The 17,014-nt window shown below is 36.8% G+C and overlaps 11 protein-coding genes across 11 annotated transcripts; 4 read left to right on the top strand and 7 right to left on the bottom strand.

The window, feature by feature from the left end:
* Positions 1-367: 367 nt before the first annotated feature.
* C9374_013223 (uncharacterized protein) lies at positions 368-829 on the top strand (the record flags this gene model as incomplete). Its single annotated transcript, XM_044689076.1, has 1 exon — positions 368-829. The coding sequence occupies one exon, from the start codon at positions 368-370 to the stop codon at positions 827-829; it is 462 nt and encodes a 153-aa protein (XP_044541946.1).
* Positions 830-2,407: 1,578 nt separating this feature from the next.
* On the bottom strand, positions 2,408-3,531 carry C9374_013222 (uncharacterized protein; the record flags this gene model as incomplete). The annotated part of the gene is made up of 2 exons (XM_044689075.1): positions 2,408-2,533; positions 2,611-3,531. 2 exons carry the CDS (start codon positions 3,529-3,531, stop codon positions 2,408-2,410), a joined length of 1,047 nt encoding a protein of 348 aa, XP_044541945.1.
* Positions 3,532-3,697: 166 nt separating this feature from the next.
* C9374_013221 (uncharacterized protein) lies at positions 3,698-4,825 on the bottom strand (the record flags this gene model as incomplete). Its single annotated transcript, XM_044689074.1, has 1 exon — positions 3,698-4,825. The coding sequence occupies one exon, from the start codon at positions 4,823-4,825 to the stop codon at positions 3,698-3,700; it is 1,128 nt and encodes a 375-aa protein (XP_044541944.1).
* A 189-nt stretch (positions 4,826-5,014) lies between these two features.
* Positions 5,015-5,734, top strand: C9374_013220 (uncharacterized protein; the record flags this gene model as incomplete). Its single annotated transcript, XM_044689073.1, has 1 exon — positions 5,015-5,734. The coding sequence occupies one exon, from the start codon at positions 5,015-5,017 to the stop codon at positions 5,732-5,734; it is 720 nt and encodes a 239-aa protein (XP_044541943.1).
* An 82-nt stretch (positions 5,735-5,816) lies between these two features.
* Positions 5,817-7,277, bottom strand: C9374_013219 (uncharacterized protein; the record flags this gene model as incomplete). The annotated part of the gene is made up of 2 exons (XM_044689072.1): positions 5,817-6,470; positions 6,537-7,277. 2 exons carry the CDS (start codon positions 7,275-7,277, stop codon positions 5,817-5,819), a joined length of 1,395 nt encoding a protein of 464 aa, XP_044541942.1.
* A 336-nt stretch (positions 7,278-7,613) lies between these two features.
* On the bottom strand, positions 7,614-9,380 carry C9374_013218 (uncharacterized protein; the record flags this gene model as incomplete). The annotated part of the gene is made up of 1 exon (XM_044689071.1): positions 7,614-9,380. The coding sequence occupies one exon, from the start codon at positions 9,378-9,380 to the stop codon at positions 7,614-7,616; it is 1,767 nt and encodes a 588-aa protein (XP_044541941.1).
* Positions 9,381-9,628: 248 nt separating this feature from the next.
* On the top strand, positions 9,629-9,997 carry C9374_013217 (uncharacterized protein; the record flags this gene model as incomplete). Its single annotated transcript, XM_044689069.1, has 1 exon — positions 9,629-9,997. The coding sequence occupies one exon, from the start codon at positions 9,629-9,631 to the stop codon at positions 9,995-9,997; it is 369 nt and encodes a 122-aa protein (XP_044541940.1).
* Positions 9,998-10,094: 97 nt separating this feature from the next.
* C9374_013216 (uncharacterized protein) lies at positions 10,095-12,324 on the bottom strand (the record flags this gene model as incomplete). The annotated part of the gene is made up of 2 exons (XM_044689068.1): positions 10,095-11,927; positions 12,079-12,324. 2 exons carry the CDS (start codon positions 12,322-12,324, stop codon positions 10,095-10,097), a joined length of 2,079 nt encoding a protein of 692 aa, XP_044541939.1.
* Positions 12,325-12,943: 619 nt separating this feature from the next.
* C9374_013215 (uncharacterized protein) lies at positions 12,944-14,586 on the top strand (the record flags this gene model as incomplete). The annotated part of the gene is made up of 4 exons (XM_044689067.1): positions 12,944-13,142; positions 13,211-13,438; positions 13,523-13,626; positions 13,684-14,586. 4 exons carry the CDS (start codon positions 12,944-12,946, stop codon positions 14,584-14,586), a joined length of 1,434 nt encoding a protein of 477 aa, XP_044541938.1.
* Positions 14,587-14,613: 27 nt separating this feature from the next.
* On the bottom strand, positions 14,614-15,339 carry C9374_013214 (uncharacterized protein; the record flags this gene model as incomplete). Its single annotated transcript, XM_044689066.1, has 1 exon — positions 14,614-15,339. One exon carries the CDS (start codon positions 15,337-15,339, stop codon positions 14,614-14,616), a length of 726 nt encoding a protein of 241 aa, XP_044541937.1.
* Positions 15,340-15,705: 366 nt separating this feature from the next.
* C9374_013213 (uncharacterized protein) lies at positions 15,706-16,548 on the bottom strand (the record flags this gene model as incomplete). Its single annotated transcript, XM_044689065.1, has 1 exon — positions 15,706-16,548. The coding sequence occupies one exon, from the start codon at positions 16,546-16,548 to the stop codon at positions 15,706-15,708; it is 843 nt and encodes a 280-aa protein (XP_044541936.1).
* Positions 16,549-17,014: the final 466 nt, after the last annotated feature.

Here is a 17,014-nt window from a genome sequence, read left to right as displayed (position 1 = left end):
TTGTGTTTTTCGGAGAGGTGTGTGAAAGGTTTATAGATCCTCCGGTTTCTGTAGTCCTCGATGGAGACTACCAATCCTTTTCTCGATTCTGGGTTCATAGGAAGGAGTTTTCCAATGAGGAAGTCAGCTTGGGTCCTTGGCATGGATTTATTTATCGACGAACCTTTCAAACGAGACCATTTCATTTACACTTGTTTATCAAAAAACTTGGTGAAAAAGTGGACAATACGAAATTGAGTGATATTTCCATTCGAACACTGACATTGTCTGAATGATGAACAAGGAATAGTGTTGAATTATTTTAGGATCCTAAATGATCCTTTGGAATTTCTTGTTGTGGAAATTTTGTAAATTGAAATTAAAAAAAATGATGAATCGAATTCGTGATGCTTTAGCATGCTCGGAGCCAACAATTGAAGAGAATGAAAAGAGAGTGGAATGGATTCACAGATCCATGATGAATTTGAATAATGAGGATGATGTTGCTCGGATTTGTCCTTCTTGTTTGCAACCAATTGTTGTTGTCGAGAAAATGAATCATCACACGAAAAGCTTGTATTACCAAGTTGATGAATTATTGGAACATGTTTCAATTTGTTTAAATTTATGGAATAATGAAAGAAGGAAATTGTTTGGAGAAAATAATGAAGAGCCCAACATGAACGAAATTTCCACAAAGATCAAAAAATCCTCCACCAATAATGACAATTCTGAAAACTCTCTCACCAAATTGGATGATGTACTTGGTGATGACATGTTGTATCATTTTCTGACATTTCTTGATCAGAGTTTCCTCATTCACACCTGCATGAGAGTTTCAAAACATTGATATGAAAAAGTGCTTTTGATTCCCATGTCTTTATCACTGCGTAATAATAAGGCTCACTCTCTTTCCAAATTACATTCCATCACATCCGATCCAAACACATTTAACTTTACAAGTCTCTGTATCTCAGCGTCTGAAGAGCTTACAATATCAGCTGACATGATTGGGCTGATTACCAGAAGTAACAAATTTCCTAACCTCGAGTCGTTATGTCTAAATTCAGACTTTGGAAAAGAAGATGTTATGACATCACTTCAGGATGCTTCAAGTCATTGACCAAATTGGATTTGTTCCCAATACGAGTACTCTGTAACAGTGAGCACATCAAAAAGCTAAATCATTTGGAACTAATTGATTGTAATGTAAGCAAGGATGGAGTGATGACACTTACTAATTGTTCTTCAATGAGAAATTTAACATATTTGAGCCTTTCATTCAACAGCTTTGGTGCTGAAGATGTGCAACTCATTGCGAACAGTAGCATTTTGAGAAATCTTGAAGTTTTGAATCTACTGCTAAATGTCTGTCTAACAGTCCTCATTTAACAACCATTACAAAATTAGATATTGGATTTAATAATATTGGGAATGAAGAAATTTCAGTACTTTGTGAAACAGAATTTTTGAGAAATGTTACAGATTTAAATCTGTCAAGCAATGAGATCACAGACCAAGGCATCTCTTTGTTGACCAAAAATAGTTCAAACATGACCAATCTGACTGTATTACTCGTCAGTGGCAATCCAATATCAGCAAATGGAGCAAAATTAATTGCCACCAGCAAGGCCATGCAAAAATTGAAAAAACTTTCTTTGAGGAACTGTAACATAGGTGATGAGGGAATGTCTGCCATTTGTAACAGTGATTTTTTGAATAATTTGACAGAGCTTACGGTTGACGATAACAACTTTACAGACACAGGTGCAGCAGCTTTAGTCTCTAGCTCTTTTTGTAACAAACTAGAATCATTATCATTGAACCGTAACAAAATTGGACTTTTTGGGGCGCGCATGCTATTAGCAGCATCATTCACACGTCTGAGGTCACTACATTTGACAAGGTGTGGCATTGAAGATAGTGGAGTTTTCGTTATTGCCAATAATCCAACATGTTGCCAACTGAAAGACCTATCCATTGATAGCAATGATGTTTCTTCTGAAGGAGTTCGAGCCATCTGTAACAGTTCATGTCTGAAGAATTTGTCCACATTATCCTTGTGTGGCAATAATATCAGAAATGATGATGTTATATTAATTGTCCATAATTTGAGGAAATTGATTTTTTTATGCACAAGTAGTCTGTCAGATCCTCAGCTTAAGATTACTTTGTCAAAATGTCTCCCTCATTGCCGCTTTGTCAATTGTTAAATATTGATTATTATGATCACTCAGAAATTCATTGAAATAGGAGAATAAATTGCCAGCCCATGTTAATCACAAGCTTCTTAAAAAATTCGAAAAAGAGCACAATCATTGATCTTGCTGATGTGTTCATTGTATCAATTCGTTTCTTTGTTGATTCATGGGCTCGTCCAATAAATCTTGAGCGAGCTCCTGCTTTTGCGAATTTTGCTGTTTCATCATCATGTTGGAAACTCTTCCGCAACAACACACTCTGCCAATGAAAGCAAAGACTCGGCAAATGTGAATGAAAAGTATGCTAAAAAACCAATCCATAATATACTAGCAACAAGTAAAAATCGAGTGAACTGAATGGAGTACATGACGAATGATACGTTTGAGCAAATATATTGAAACAGGACCATTCATCATTGTGAAAACTTACTCTAAATTGAAAGAATGAAATGCTAATTAACTCTCGCAATCTCAAGAACATTTTCACGCTATACAATAATAATAATATCAAAATGACCAGATACATGAAAATAATTCCGAACAGCATGCCATACAGGAGGGAGAGAGCTGTGTAATCATTCTTCACTTGAAAAATATACAAGTACCCTAATAATGGAGCAAATATTGTGAGGATTGTGCCAAATAATTGAAGAGCTAGAAGTGGAATACTAATTTTCATGGACATGCCATGATTCTCATTCTTTTTCATTGCATTGATCCAAGTTGAAATTATCGGTATTGCACAAATGAACAAATTTCCCAGGGCAATGAGAAAAAATATATCAGGGACAACGTCTGATATTTCAGAACTATTTCTTCTCAAGAAATCGCAAGTATATGATGTCAGCAAGCATAGAAATGAGAATAGGAGTGTAGAGGCTGCATTGAGCTTGTAATCACACACTATCTGCGCCCATTTGGTGTTGGTAAGGTGTATTTGGTAATAGACATTTTTTGAAGCTCTGATCGAGTGCGTCTTTGATTTAGCCATTGTCCAAACATTACAAGGCCACATGTTTTGAATTTTCAAACTCGTTATATTCCTTCTCTTCAAAATGACATTTTTGATGAATTGTATCAACAGAGGTAGCCAAATCAGCATGGTTATGACGAGAGCCAACGCCATTTCCAATATCAAAAGAACAGCATTAATGATTTCAGAACAGTACAAGGGATACCAAAAATACATGTAACTATCACACCGCGAGGCTGTCTTAATATTAGACATTTCTGCTTTGGTGTCAATTTCAATATCTGTCCCTTGTGAATTGATTGTTGCAGTATATGGTCGAGGGCAGTAGCACATGGAGCTACTTAGCAAATTGCCATAATAATTTTGGATTTGATTCATGAAAGGAAAGCCCAAAGCTATTCGATCCAAATTGCCATAGCTGCATTGAAATGGCAAATTTGCGTTCAAACAAATATCGAGACCATCACTCACAGGATATTGTGAATAGTCTCTGCATGCCCTACACGTCGTATACAGATCAAGAATGTCGGCTGTAAGACCCAGGCTATATTCCTCTAATTCTGGAATCAAACTGAGTAATATTGTTCCAAATTGACTCTGAGAGTATGGGATTGAATGATATTTTGGCTCCTTTCAAGTAGCTCTCCATCCATGAAAACATGATAGAAAGCGATAATTGTTGAGTATACAAAGGTCCTTCGGGAATTAAATCAATATCCTTAACGAGAAGCGACGTCAAGTTGAGGCCATAGTCAAAGATTTTGGAATCATTAGTTGCTTGCTCCAGTTCATTGAGCATGTCCTGAGAAAAACAAAACATCCTGTCACAAATAGAATCATATGGAAAGTCCTCTTGAGGGCAATAAGCTTCAATATTCCCATAGTAGAAAGAAACATCTGCATCATACTGATAATTAATCAAAACAGATTTGCTCCTCTCGTTAATAGTAATTGCTGGGCACGAAAGAGGGCTCGATTGATTGGGAAACTTGAATACCCATTCTGTTTGATTGTACAGGGGCAAATATTCATTCACAATTGCCTCCGTTTGGGAGAAAAGTTTGGAATGATTACTGTTCGATTTGTTGCGATTGCTCCAATATTCATACCATTGAGAGCCATAAATTGAGAAGGGACACACCAATGAAGTGAGAAATGTCGAGCTGCTGGCATCATCGTATTGATCGAGTGGTTGAGGATCTCCATAAGAAGATTTTCGGACTTTCCTACTCCTTATTGCGTGTGGATTCCTTGACAATGATGTTGAAAATAATGAATTCCTATTAAGGGGTGATGACCTCTGTATGGTTGATGATGAGAGAAAGTCTTCACGACTCGGATGGATGAAAGTCAATATGATTAATACAAGGATCAATAGAAAACAACAACAAGAAGCAACAGCTGCAAAAACAATCGGTTGAAAACAGCCTTTCATAATAGTTGAGGATGGCAGCCATTCTTGATTCTTTCGGGAATTGGATGACTCCACCCTACTAGTTTCTACCTCGTTCTTCATTGAGGCGTGATGAAAGGAAATTGTTATTGGGTCGTTTCTGTCCTTCTCTTGTGGCGTAGAGAGAAATGGTGCGTCCATAATGGTACTCACTTCTATCGAGGAGTCCTTACCCGAATGATCAGCAAGAAAACGATCATCATTATGGGGTTTCAACATGACGATACTAATAATTTTTTGAAAATTTGTTGGACTCGCTTCAAAACTATTTTCAACCAGTAGTAATCGAAAAGAAACTGATAAAAACAACTGATCATTCTTCAGATAATTGAGTATTCGTTGAACTCTAACGTGATCTTTTTGGTGACGGAGTGAACTTAATGTATTAACAAAAAAAAATAAAAAAAAATGCAACAACGAAACACAGGTCGATTTGGTGTCAAAACTTCACAAACTTTGAAATACAATTCCAATCTTGGAGATGCGAAAAGTGTGACTCCAGTCTATTTCCGATGGGTGGATGTAGATAAAGATGACGAGGAGAGTTCATCTCGAAAATATGATCATGCTATTCCACAATCGATCAATAAACAACGAAGATGGGAAACATTTGACGAGGAAATCAAAATGGAAGAAAAACAAGAAGATCAACGATCTAACACTAAAGAAAAAGAGGAACGAATGGAGAAAAATCAGGAATTGAAAAAACAGGAAAATAAAAAGAAGAACCAGAAGAGCAAGCATGTGAAACGATTGGAACAAAAAGAAATGGCAAAATTGAAAAAGAAGCTCGGAATTGATGATGAAATGGAAGAGGAAAAAGCCCAAGCGTTGATCAAAGAGGCACTTGAAAAACAAGCTACTAGTGCAACTCAAAATGACAACGGAGAGGAACAAGATGAAGAGGAACAGAAAGAAAAGATTGTTATCAATAGAGAACCTCCAAAATACTTATCCTGGAAAAGCTTGGCCCCAGAAAAGAATGTTGTGTCCGCCTATATTCCCAAAGACCGTGATCAGCTCTATAAAGTCAACCAATTAAGAGGCAGAAATAAGGACTATGATCAAAGTAATGTCAAGTCCAGAACGGAGAAGAAGTCTGATTTCCAAAAGAGCATATTTTTGTAATTGATAGACACTGATTTTGTACTAATATTTTACTCTTTGATCAACAAGTTAAATTATTTACAACAGAAAAATGTGACACAACTTATTTCAGAGATTTTGCAACACATTTAGCCATTAACCAAATCCGTTTCATCTTGTCGATCCACACCGATGCAGCGTACTGTTGTTGATGTGCTTGAATCATTGAAGATACGTCCAGATAGTTTCTCTGGGAAGGAATGGCCATTTTGAGCAAAATCATTCGTGAAGCCATGGCCACTACTGCACCTCCCATAGAGACATCACTGGCAAGTTGAGGCCATGTGGTTATAGTCTTTCCAATTTCAAGGTATGATTTCAGACCTCTTTCAGATGCTTGTGACGGATCCAAGAATTGAGTAATCAACTTTTTTCGTTGAACTACATCAAGATCCATATCGGGTTTCAAATATTCTTGTGAAATTCTTCCGTGCAGAATTGGATAGGACTGATCAAGGTCAAATCTTTCAATGTCCAAGCAACCTCGGTCACTTGCTTCCATCACCACTGGAATTCCAAATTTTTGACAGTGTAATCTTAATTGAACCTTGATGTCAAAACTGTCACACTCATCAATGACAAGGTCTAATTTGTTATTATTGGTTTCATCATCGACTCCAAGAAATTGTGAAATATTTTTCTTATTGATGCCTTGATTGAAGATGACCACCTTAAGAAATGGATCAATCTCTGCAATTTCTCGTTTTGTAATCACTCCCTATTGCATGAGTAATATAAAATACACATGTTACTACTTAAACACAATTACTATTCAACCACTTACCTTCAAAAGGCCCAAGTCGTACACCTTTGCTCTCAATCGATTCATATTGGTCAACTCCAACGTATCAAAATCTGCCAATCTCAATTCTCCACACCCTCTTTCCATGGCCAATGTAAGAGCCACGGCATGTCCAACAGAAAGACCCACAACTCCAATTTTCTTTCGTTTCAACTCATCTTGTTCTTCGAGTGTAATCTTGTGAGCATTACGGATCGTTCTAACTTTGATAAATTCTTCCTCGTCCAACAAGTGACACAAGACATTTCTCCAAGGATAATAAACCCAAACTCCATAATCTTCCATGCATGAAACATGTTGTAATTTCTCTGAAATTTTGCTAGAATAAAGTGCTTCTTGTTGTGAATCATTGGCATGCTCAGAGAACGTTGAATTGATAAACAAAGAAGGATTTTCCATTTTCACCAAATCTTTCAATTGGAGCCGCATGGTATCCACAATATGACAAGTTTGTCCAATTTGAGAGTTCAATAACTGATGAAGTGTCAAGCAGTCCTGTGGTTGAGAAAGTCTGAAAAACATGGGCTCACAACATTGAGTCATGTTGTTCATCCAGGTCAATCTCGAGTTTGTTACAGTGTGAATTGAATCAGCAGATTCGTTACGGCGGTCATGATTGGCCTCTCTGAGGAGATTCAACACTTGTTCTCGAAGCATCATGTATGATGGCACATGCGATGGATCGTGTCTGTGTGGTTGTTTGTCTTGTAATTGTTGCTTCATATGAGTGGTTGTTGTTGTACTTTTTTTCAAATCTTGAAAACAACAAAAGGAGTTAGATCAAGGTCCATTGAACTCAGAGTCTGATTTCCTAAAATATGAAGCTAGGAAGAAAGAATGAAGCGATTATGATCATGTCTCATCGCTTACGCCTCTAGTTTGAAATCGGATCAAAAATCACGACCCTCAACAAATTTTCAACATGTTGATCCTAATGGTGACCTGAAAGTTTTGAGAACTCAAAATCTTGTGTGTCACATCATGAAACGATCCATTGCTATTTTTGGATCCCTGGCATTTTTCAATACAACCATGCGCAACAGAAAATGTGTGAGAAAATTATTGAGTTTTCATCAACACCACTCGTCGATTGAAATACATCATTTCCTTGTAATACAAATAACGAAGAGTTGTAGCATCACATTTCGTTTGGAAATTGAATTCAATTCGATGATGCTGTGCGGGCTTGGTTGTTTGTTGTTGACAAGCTGTAGGATGAGTTTCAACATTCTTTTCATCATGAGTTGAACGAGTTTGATTCACAGCATCAAGATGTAATGAGGATAGGTGCATGTTTTCCACACTCGCATCCTCTTCTTGAGCCAAAAACGGATGGCACAATGCATTGGCAAATGTGATTCGTTTTTCTGGATTCCACTGCAAAAATTCTCTCAGTAAATCAAGAGCTTCTTCTGGAGCGGATGGAAAGATGGCTTTCAAATCCACACCTTCTTCAGAGAATTCATAAAAATGTTGTTCATAAAATTCACGAGCTCCATCTGAGCCCTTAATATCGTTAAGGTCCTTTGGCTTTCCTAAAAGGCATGTGATTAAGTTTAAATGCTCAATGATGCCTTTCATGTCTTGACCACTTTGTTGAACGAGGAAGAGAGGTCTTCGAATAGGTTTAGGACCCAACATGTATAGTAATTCTGCAAAAATACATCCTAGAGACCAAGAATCAACACTACTGGTCTGAGTGTCATATTGTAAAATGACTTCAGGACTTCGGTAATAACGTGTGACCACGTACATGGAATTTGGTGATTGTCCTGGATGGTCGGTTTCACTTGTGCTTAATCCAAAATCAGAAATTCTCACATGAACAAGGTCCTTGCCTTCGTGTTCGTCATTATTCGCTTCACGAGTAGAATGGGTCTGTACCAATACATTGGCAGGTTTCAAATCTCGATGCAACACACCAAAGGATCGCATATATTCCATAGCACTCACTAATTGACGCATTATATTTTTCACAAATTCGATCGAGACACATTGCTTTTTCTTTCCTAGCCGATTTAAATACATTTTCAAATCACCATCTTGCATTAATCCCATCACAATATATAAATCTTGAAGTTCTTTCAAACAGTATGGCACATTTCTTGAATGAGTCGAAATAAAGACATCCACTAGTTCCACAATATTTTCATGATGTCTCAAATGTCTCATAATTTTAATTTCTCTTAACATTCGATAGGGAGCTCCACTTTCGAAAACATTTCTCACTTTCTTCACAGCAACCATTTGATAGGGTGGACTCTGACTTGTTGTTGATGAATTTGTGGAGGAGGATGTAATTGGACGAAATTTATCCCAACACGCAATCACCACTCCATAACCACCTTGTCCAAGAATTTTCACACAACCAGTACTTTCATCTCTGACAGGTTCATATCGGAGTGGAAGAATCATTTCAAATTCAAGAGAGCCATCAGGACTTGTAATTAAATGTGTTGCCACTTGTTGATGATGAAGTGGTTGAGGAAGAATTTGACTTGGCTCTGGAACAGTGAAATCACTGCCAAACGTTGAAGATGAATCATCGGAATTGTTTGAAAATTCATCATCAAAGTCTTGAATCATACTTTCATCATCTTGATTCGTTTTTGAATGATACTGTACATCAGATATATCTTCATCACAATTATTAATGATTTCTTCAATAATTCGGTACATTTCATCTGGAATTTGATCAAATTCAGAAGTCTTGTTGGTTCCTTCCTGAGATGAATTATTATTAGCATTGGTTGTTGTTGCTGGAAGGATGAAAGGATTCGGAGAAGGAGAAGGCTTTGAACAAAACAATAGATTACGAAATGTCATGTTATTTTTTGTGGGTTGTCAATTTACAATTCCAACTATTTCTTGCATTGTTAATTATTTAAAAAAGTTCGTTGTTCATTGAGGTTGTGACTTCCAACGTGTAACATTGCACTTGAGGCCATCTTAGTTCACATAGGACAGTGACGACCAATTTACTTTGTTTCACACTTTGCAAAACCTTAAAATAGCTTGAAATGGTTCAATTCAGTAATGAACAAAATTACTTTTGGTAACAAAAGATTAAAAAAATGTCTTTTGAAACAAGCTCATCACCGTCGACAGATACACAACAACTCCCATCAACAACAACAACAACAACAGTTACTGAACCTTTAGATAAACATGCTTTAAGAAAACTCCGAAAAGAGCAAAAACAACAAGCGAAAAAAGAAAAATTGACTCAACAACAACTCGGAAAGGAAGAACGAAAAGAATTATTTGAAAATCGGACACGAGAGAAGTTTAATAAATTATTGGAAGGATCAAATACAAGTGCCAAGAATGAAAAATCAATTCCGAAATTAAGATCGCTTCACGAGTCGTCATGTTGTGACCCAACTCAATATTATAAAGAAACATTTTGGCAAGATCCATGGTTCGGGTTGCTCCAATATTAATTATTAATTAATTAATTTTTCATAAACCGATTCAAATGTTAAGGAGCTAGCATTCTTGTGACAAATACATGATGAAATGTCGTTGACATTCATACGTTTACTTTCCTAACAATTGTTGTTGTAATTTCAAGTTTTCGTTTTGAATGAGTTGTAAATCAGTAGTGACCTTCTCAATATTGAGAGTATCATTACGTTCTGAAATGGTGGTAATTTGGTTTTCCAAGTCTCTGATCGTGTTGAGAGCTTTTCCATTTTGTTGAACACTCTCAATTAATGCCTCGAACAAACTTCTGATCTCAACAAGGTCCTTATAGAGTTGCTTATATTCTGGATCTTTTTGAGCCTCTTTGAAAATGCTCTCCTCATTTTCTTGGAATGTTCTTGATACCTTAGAAGTCAATTCTGTGACAGCTTGATTCAACTCTCTACTCTGGTTGAGAACTTTGCTAATTTCTTCGTTTTGCTTTTCAATATTCTTCACAACATCCAAAATACGAGTCACGTATGTGGTTCGGTCGGTTTCTTTTGGCATGTCGTCATATTCTTGCTTCTTTTTTGTGATTAGCTCCTCTTTTTGTCTAATGGAGTGAATCAGCTCATTCATTTGATCACGAAGGTCTTTTGAAACGTTGAGTAAATCCTTGTATTCGTTTTTTTGTTCCTTCATCTTCTCTTTAAGTGCTCTATATCGTTCAATCAATGGTTTTCTGTGTTGTTCCCATTCTGTGGCAAGATTTAATAATCGTTGAGCACCCTGTGAGGTTACCGTCTCGAGTTGTTTAATATTCTTTTCCTTGTCTTGCAAAATGACGGCAGTCGTTTTAGCAACAGTGAATTCTTCTTCTAACTTTTTCTTTCGTTGTTTCTCCTCGGAAATGGCCTCCTCAGTCTGTTTCACTTGAGCCATTAGGGATTCCTTGGTGTTGTGAATTTGGTCAATTCTGGTATTAACCTTGTCGAGCATGGCTTGCAGTTCTTCCAATTCTTTCTGTCTCTCTTCCTCTTTTCGCTTTTTTTCTTCCTCGATGCTTGCATCACTCTTATCTTTCGACGCCAAAGGATTTGTACTTAGCAAATTCTTTGTAACATCTGTATCATTCTCGAATAATTTTCTCTTGGCAAATGTTGAAGAGGCATCATTGTTTCTATTATTTTTCAAGCTTTGCAGTAAATCTGAAAGTGATGGCAAATCTCCATCATTATTGGAACCGTCATCTTCAACACCAGTTCTACCTGAGCCACCTCTCAAAACTTCAGAAATTGTCATTTCAATTTTTTGATTCTTTTGTTTAAAGTACTCTTCACGAGTCAAACCTGAATCAATACCCAATTCATTCCATTCATCTTCACGTTGTTTATGAATTAAAATTTCTCTGGCGTTTTCCTCAAAAACTGTTGAAGCTAATTGATCTTTAGCTTCTATTTGTTCGGAAAGATAGGGCCCAAAATTTTTATAGTACAGCAAGGCATGTTTTTCACAGAGATCATCATTGGAATTGCCGCCAACCCGGAATGCTGACTTTAGACTTTCCATTGCTGCTGTGTCTCTAGTGACATCCGAAAAATCTCCTTTATCAAGAGCGTTCAACAAGAACGCATTCATGCTTGACTGAGTGTTAACAGGAGTGCTTTCCCATCGTACTCTTTCATTGTCCCAACTCTTTGTTGCTGAAGTGACGTCAATAGACACCTTCTTTGTACCATTTTGATTTTTCACAGTCCAAGTAGAATTGACAAAGAAGGATAGCACAGAGTTCATGCGAGCCTGTACAGTTTGTCTTTTTGTAGCTTCCTCATTGTTACTGTCCTTTTGTTGCTCTGTAATGAAAGATTGAGCTTGTTCTACGAGCCAACTCAGAATTTGACGTGTTACCATTTCATTTGGATACAAAAATTGATCGAAGGCAATATTTCCTCTGAATCCATATTCCTATAGAGTTGATGATTGTAAAAAATAATGGAGCCATCATGATGAAAATTACATTCCGATAATTGGTGTAAAATTCAAGATTATTGATGTAAAATCAACATTATAAAACAGAACAAAATATATTCTACAAATCATCGTACGATCAACCTACCTTGATGGATTGTGTCAAAGCATTACAAGTTCTAAAACATGTACTGATTTCAGCAGGTAATTCTTCTGGAAAATCCTCCGGCTCTCTTCCATTACCTCTTGAAATTGCTCTCAAGCAAATCACAGTAGCCCTATACAATAAAAATTTATCTACATCCAATAAGTCATTCACGGCCTCATCCACCTCGCATCCGAGCTGCTTGAGCTGTGTGAGGATGATTGAATCGGCAGCTTTGCGAGCACTCATATTTTTTTTAAAGAAAATATTGAAAAAATCTTTTTGTGTCCTTGATGAGAAATTTAATGACTCGACGTACACTGACGACATACAGAGGCCATGATATCATGATGATATTATTATGTGCTCATTTTGTGTTATGTTTTAATTGTACTTGTCTATTTATTACTGCCAATTGATGATGGAAAATTACAATTCTAATTCCGAGTGGATCTGGGTCAGGATTCGTTGACTCTTTTTGCCAATCTTATTGAATGACATTTCCTTTCTTAATTCTCAAGTAAGCAAAGGAGGCCCCTACTGGTGTGTAATTAATTGTTGGAGTGTCATCGGAGGGTTTTGGTAAGTATAACCATTCAAAGAGTTCTTTAAATACAAATTATCACATGGCTGAACAGCTGGAATAAGAGGCAACTGACCTTGAATGAAGAAGTGGCATTGTTACAAAAGAGTTGTGTTCGCAAATGACCCTTTGGTAATTTAATTAACCAGGGTCAAAGGAGGATATCCAATCTATTTAAATTTCCTCATTCAATTCAACAAGATTAATTTGTTTACGAGTTGGGAATTCTTGTGTCTAAAAATTGACAGCAAATTTGCAGTTCCAAACAAATAAATTAAAAAAATAATGCTCGACAACAGCTATCGTGTCGTGGATACTAGTCATCAAGAAGGTGTCAATGACAACAACCAATCAACGCAACAAGAATCCATCCTTTCTCAATATAAACAAAATGGATTTACTCGACGAAGACATTTATTATTTAAAGTAGAAGGCTTTGATTCCGAACTCTATAACGGAAATGCAAAATTGAAAACAGCATTGGGTGAGTGTTCTGATCATTTGGAATTTATTGTAATAGACAAAATGATGTCCATCATCAATTTTTTAAAGAAAATCAATTTGAAATTAATATTTGTCGATTGAAAATTGCTTTTCGACATAAAAAACCTTTGAATTTTGCTGCAGTTGAATTAGAGGAGGAGATTCTATCTAGTGATGAAAATGGTATTAATAGCTATACCAACAGCACAGAGAGTTATGTTCGAGAATGTATTCAAAAATTAGATGGACAATTTCTCAATGGAAATGTATTGCATTGTGATTTATTGACAGATCAAGGTAAGTACTTGCTAGTATTGTAGCATGCGTATATCTATTTTGATCATGGTCGTTTTCATGTCTATTCATTTGATATTTTTCAAGAATTGACCTATTTTATGAAAAAGAAAAAGGATGGCGATTCGGATCCATTCATTCCATATGAAATATTCGATTCGTTGGAACACGTATTCATTGTTGATTTTGAGGTAAGTGAAATATTCAAGTGACACTTGTCGATGGAAATACCATTCTCGACTCAACAGATGGCGGTGTTGGGAAAATATCATAAAATTCCATGTGAAGTTGCCATTGCAAAATTTTGTTTGAAACAACTCAAAATTGTAGAACATTTCCACTCGTTTATATGCCCTACATACATTCCTCCATGCGATTTCCAAACCATTGCATATACTTCTCAAAATATTCATGGAATTCCATTGCATTTCCCTTCGTATCAGGAACTCCGAATTTTTGACGACCTTTCCAAAAATTATGACCTTTTATTGGAACGAATTTTCAAATTCTTGGGATGTGAGAAGAGCCAAAACACCAATCATGACGATACGAAGCATTTCATTGACTTGTCAAAAGTGCTCCTCATTGCCCATGCCCCGCACGCTGAAAATTGTTCCTTTCATTTTCTCACTCAGGAAAGTACAAGTTATCAACAATTGAAATTTCCTCAAGTATATGACATTAAGGATTTTGTCACGAGTTATGAGAAGGGAAATGTTTATTTTGAATCCAGCCATCCATCCTCAACGTTTGAAGTCGCCTCATCGACTGCAAAAGCCCTCTCTTCGAAAAAATTGAATGATCTATTGAAACAGCTCAGTTCCGAAGCGTGTGACAAGAAGTGTCATTTCCATTTAAAATCTCTCAACACATTTCACTGTGCATTGTCTGATGTGTTTGGAATAGCTCGTGCTCTTTCCTGTACCATGACGGATGAATATAAGAATGTGGAATTCATTTCACAAACGAGCGACATGGCCAATGATAGAAACATTGCTGTCACCCCAAACGAGTGTGTGAATAGTTCTTCTGATTCTACTCAAACTGTCAAGTTTGTCCCAAAACAAAAGGAAATCATTGATCCGTTACTGTACAAGCAAATTGAGGATGAATGGACAGGAGGAGAAACCATGGAATATTTCTACAAGTGACGCTGTCAAAGTGGCGAATTTTCCTGTTCAAAAAGATGTATTCAGCAATTCTTGAATAGATATTGATGTTCGAACAATTTTCTGACCTTTGAATGTTGTACCTTCATGAAGCATGGTAGCGGATGATGAGGTTTGATTTGTTACATTTACAGAAGAAGAGGATGTAGCATGTGAGGATTCAGATGATGGTGTTGTTGTTGTGTGAACAATATGAGAGTTCTCTTCACTACTGTTACTGCATGCACTGTTACACTCCATGCATGAGGAAGAATGTTGTTGTGGACCTGCATAATGATGGTCATTACTAATTTTCATCATGGGTTGTTGAACTTGAATCCAATGATCACTTGGACGATGTTTCTTCTTTTGAATTTTACGTGTAGACATTGGTGGAACATGTACACTCGAGGACGATTCACCATGGCATGAATGCTGTTGTACAGCATGTGAAGTCATGGTGGTCGTTGTTGTTGTTTTTGAATTTGACTTTTTTCTTTTCAAAGTATTGACCATGTATGGTGAAGCATGAATACCACCACTACCGCATGCAGCGTTGAAATAGTGAGACATGTCCGTCGATCCATCGAAGGGATTCATAGGTTGCATGGATTGGATCTCTGTTCGATACGAAATCATGGTCATCTTCTGTTGCTTCTTCCTACTGCTTCTTTTCATTCCATCCACGGTTGTTGTAGTTGGAGAATTAGTGCTAGTTCTATGATTTGGAATGAACGAAATGATGCTTAATTTCATATTGAGAGCGACCAAGCGAGAGTATACGAGGTGTTTTTTTTGATGTACAACAATTTGGGTCACCTTCGACTGTATTGGATAAGAATGGAATGAAGATTGTTGAAAAAAGCCCTTCACAGAAGAAACGGCGATGGTATTTATGAACATTTTTGGAAAAGGTGCTTGTTTGTTTGGCGTAAGAATTGCAAAGAATCCTGTGAGGTCCCTGTAGATCGAATGGCGCTTTTGGAAATGAGCTGATGTGTCCTTAAATGAAAACGTGTCAACAACGAAATGACAGATGCATTTGCATCCTCTCAAGAATAATAATTCAATGGACCTTTTTTTATTGGAACTGCAGTAGTGTTTGAGGTATTATTCAGCTGACTAATTCAACAATTCTTGAATGGAAATTGATGTCCTTCCCTTCCTTGTTGGAACATTGGAATGATGCACCATTGTAGAATGTGTTAAAGTTACCAAGTGGTGAGGTGAAGAGCACGCTTCGGTTCTTGGCTGCACGTTCAAAACCTCCTTATTGTTGTTGATGTGAATGGTTTGAGGGGTAAATGGCTCAAATTTGTTGGGCGTGACCATATTTGTACTTGTTGAGACTAGATTTGGAAAAGGTTCGGTTGTGGTGTGAAAACCAGCACAGTTTGGGTGGTTGTTGTTGTATGGTTGCATGGGTGCATGTGGTTGTTGTTGTTGATGTTCCAAGCAAGCGGAAGACATGGCATGATGATTCATTGAGGAGGAGAACCACAAGGCAGTCGAAGAAATGGCTCTCTTACATTTTGATTTCGATTTACGTAATAATTGAACTGGTTTTTGAATGCCTTTTCTGAGCATCATTTCTGATTGCATGCCATTGTTGGATTCGGTGTTCATTTTCTCTGTTGTCACTCTGTTCGATGGAATATTTGCTGATGACGAAGATAATAATTGATCATGATTTTTGGACACTCGAACTTTGAAAGGTCTTTTCAAATTGGTAAAGAGATGAGAAAGATCACTGGAACCATCGAACATGGACTTGTTGAGACTTGGAGTTTGTGGACGGTATGTGAAATCGGTCAAGTAGGTCACCATGGTGGGACGAGAAGAGTTGTGGTGCTTCTTAGCTGCTTGGCTGCAAGATTGGAGAGGAGAAGACGATGCAGCGTCAGTTGAGGACGAGTCCATGATGGTGGAGTTTGGAACAAAGTTAACAATGCTGAGTTTGAGCATTTTATAATGAATCTGATTTACGAAATCGATATTTGACAAGTGAAAGAATGGCAAACTTGTCTGACCCAAAACATCTCTGTGGCTTTTCGTGCATCGTTTTTGTATGCTTCATGTACATAAACGTTGCGTATGAATGGAAAAATAATTTTTCTATATTGAATTTCATTTCCGTTATCATTAATCATTTCTAAATTCGGAAAAGGATTTTTTGACCTAGAGCATTTCGATATGGCGTTAAATTTTTACTTTTTTGTATAATAATGCATGCTGGTTTGTCAACACACTGATCATGGTTCCAAGTTTATAAGAGAGCATTCTTGCATACAGATGATCACTGAATGTTCATCTTTCTCTTCGAATCTATCGTTACTTTTGAAATGTTTTGTTGTGTCATTGAACTGAACGAATTTGTAGCTTGAATGAAAATGATATTAAGGGCTGTCCCAACTTCTGTACAAGATATTTG

The sequence above is a fragment of the Naegleria lovaniensis genome (genome assembly GCF_003324165.1).
Source record: "Naegleria lovaniensis strain ATCC 30569 chromosome Unknown tig068, whole genome shotgun sequence".
In the NCBI taxonomy this organism is placed as follows: domain Eukaryota; phylum Heterolobosea; class Eutetramitea; order Acrasida; family Naegleriidae; genus Naegleria; species Naegleria lovaniensis.
The sequence above is the reverse complement of the archived record's forward strand: the minus strand, read 5'-3'. Positions and strand labels throughout refer to the sequence as shown.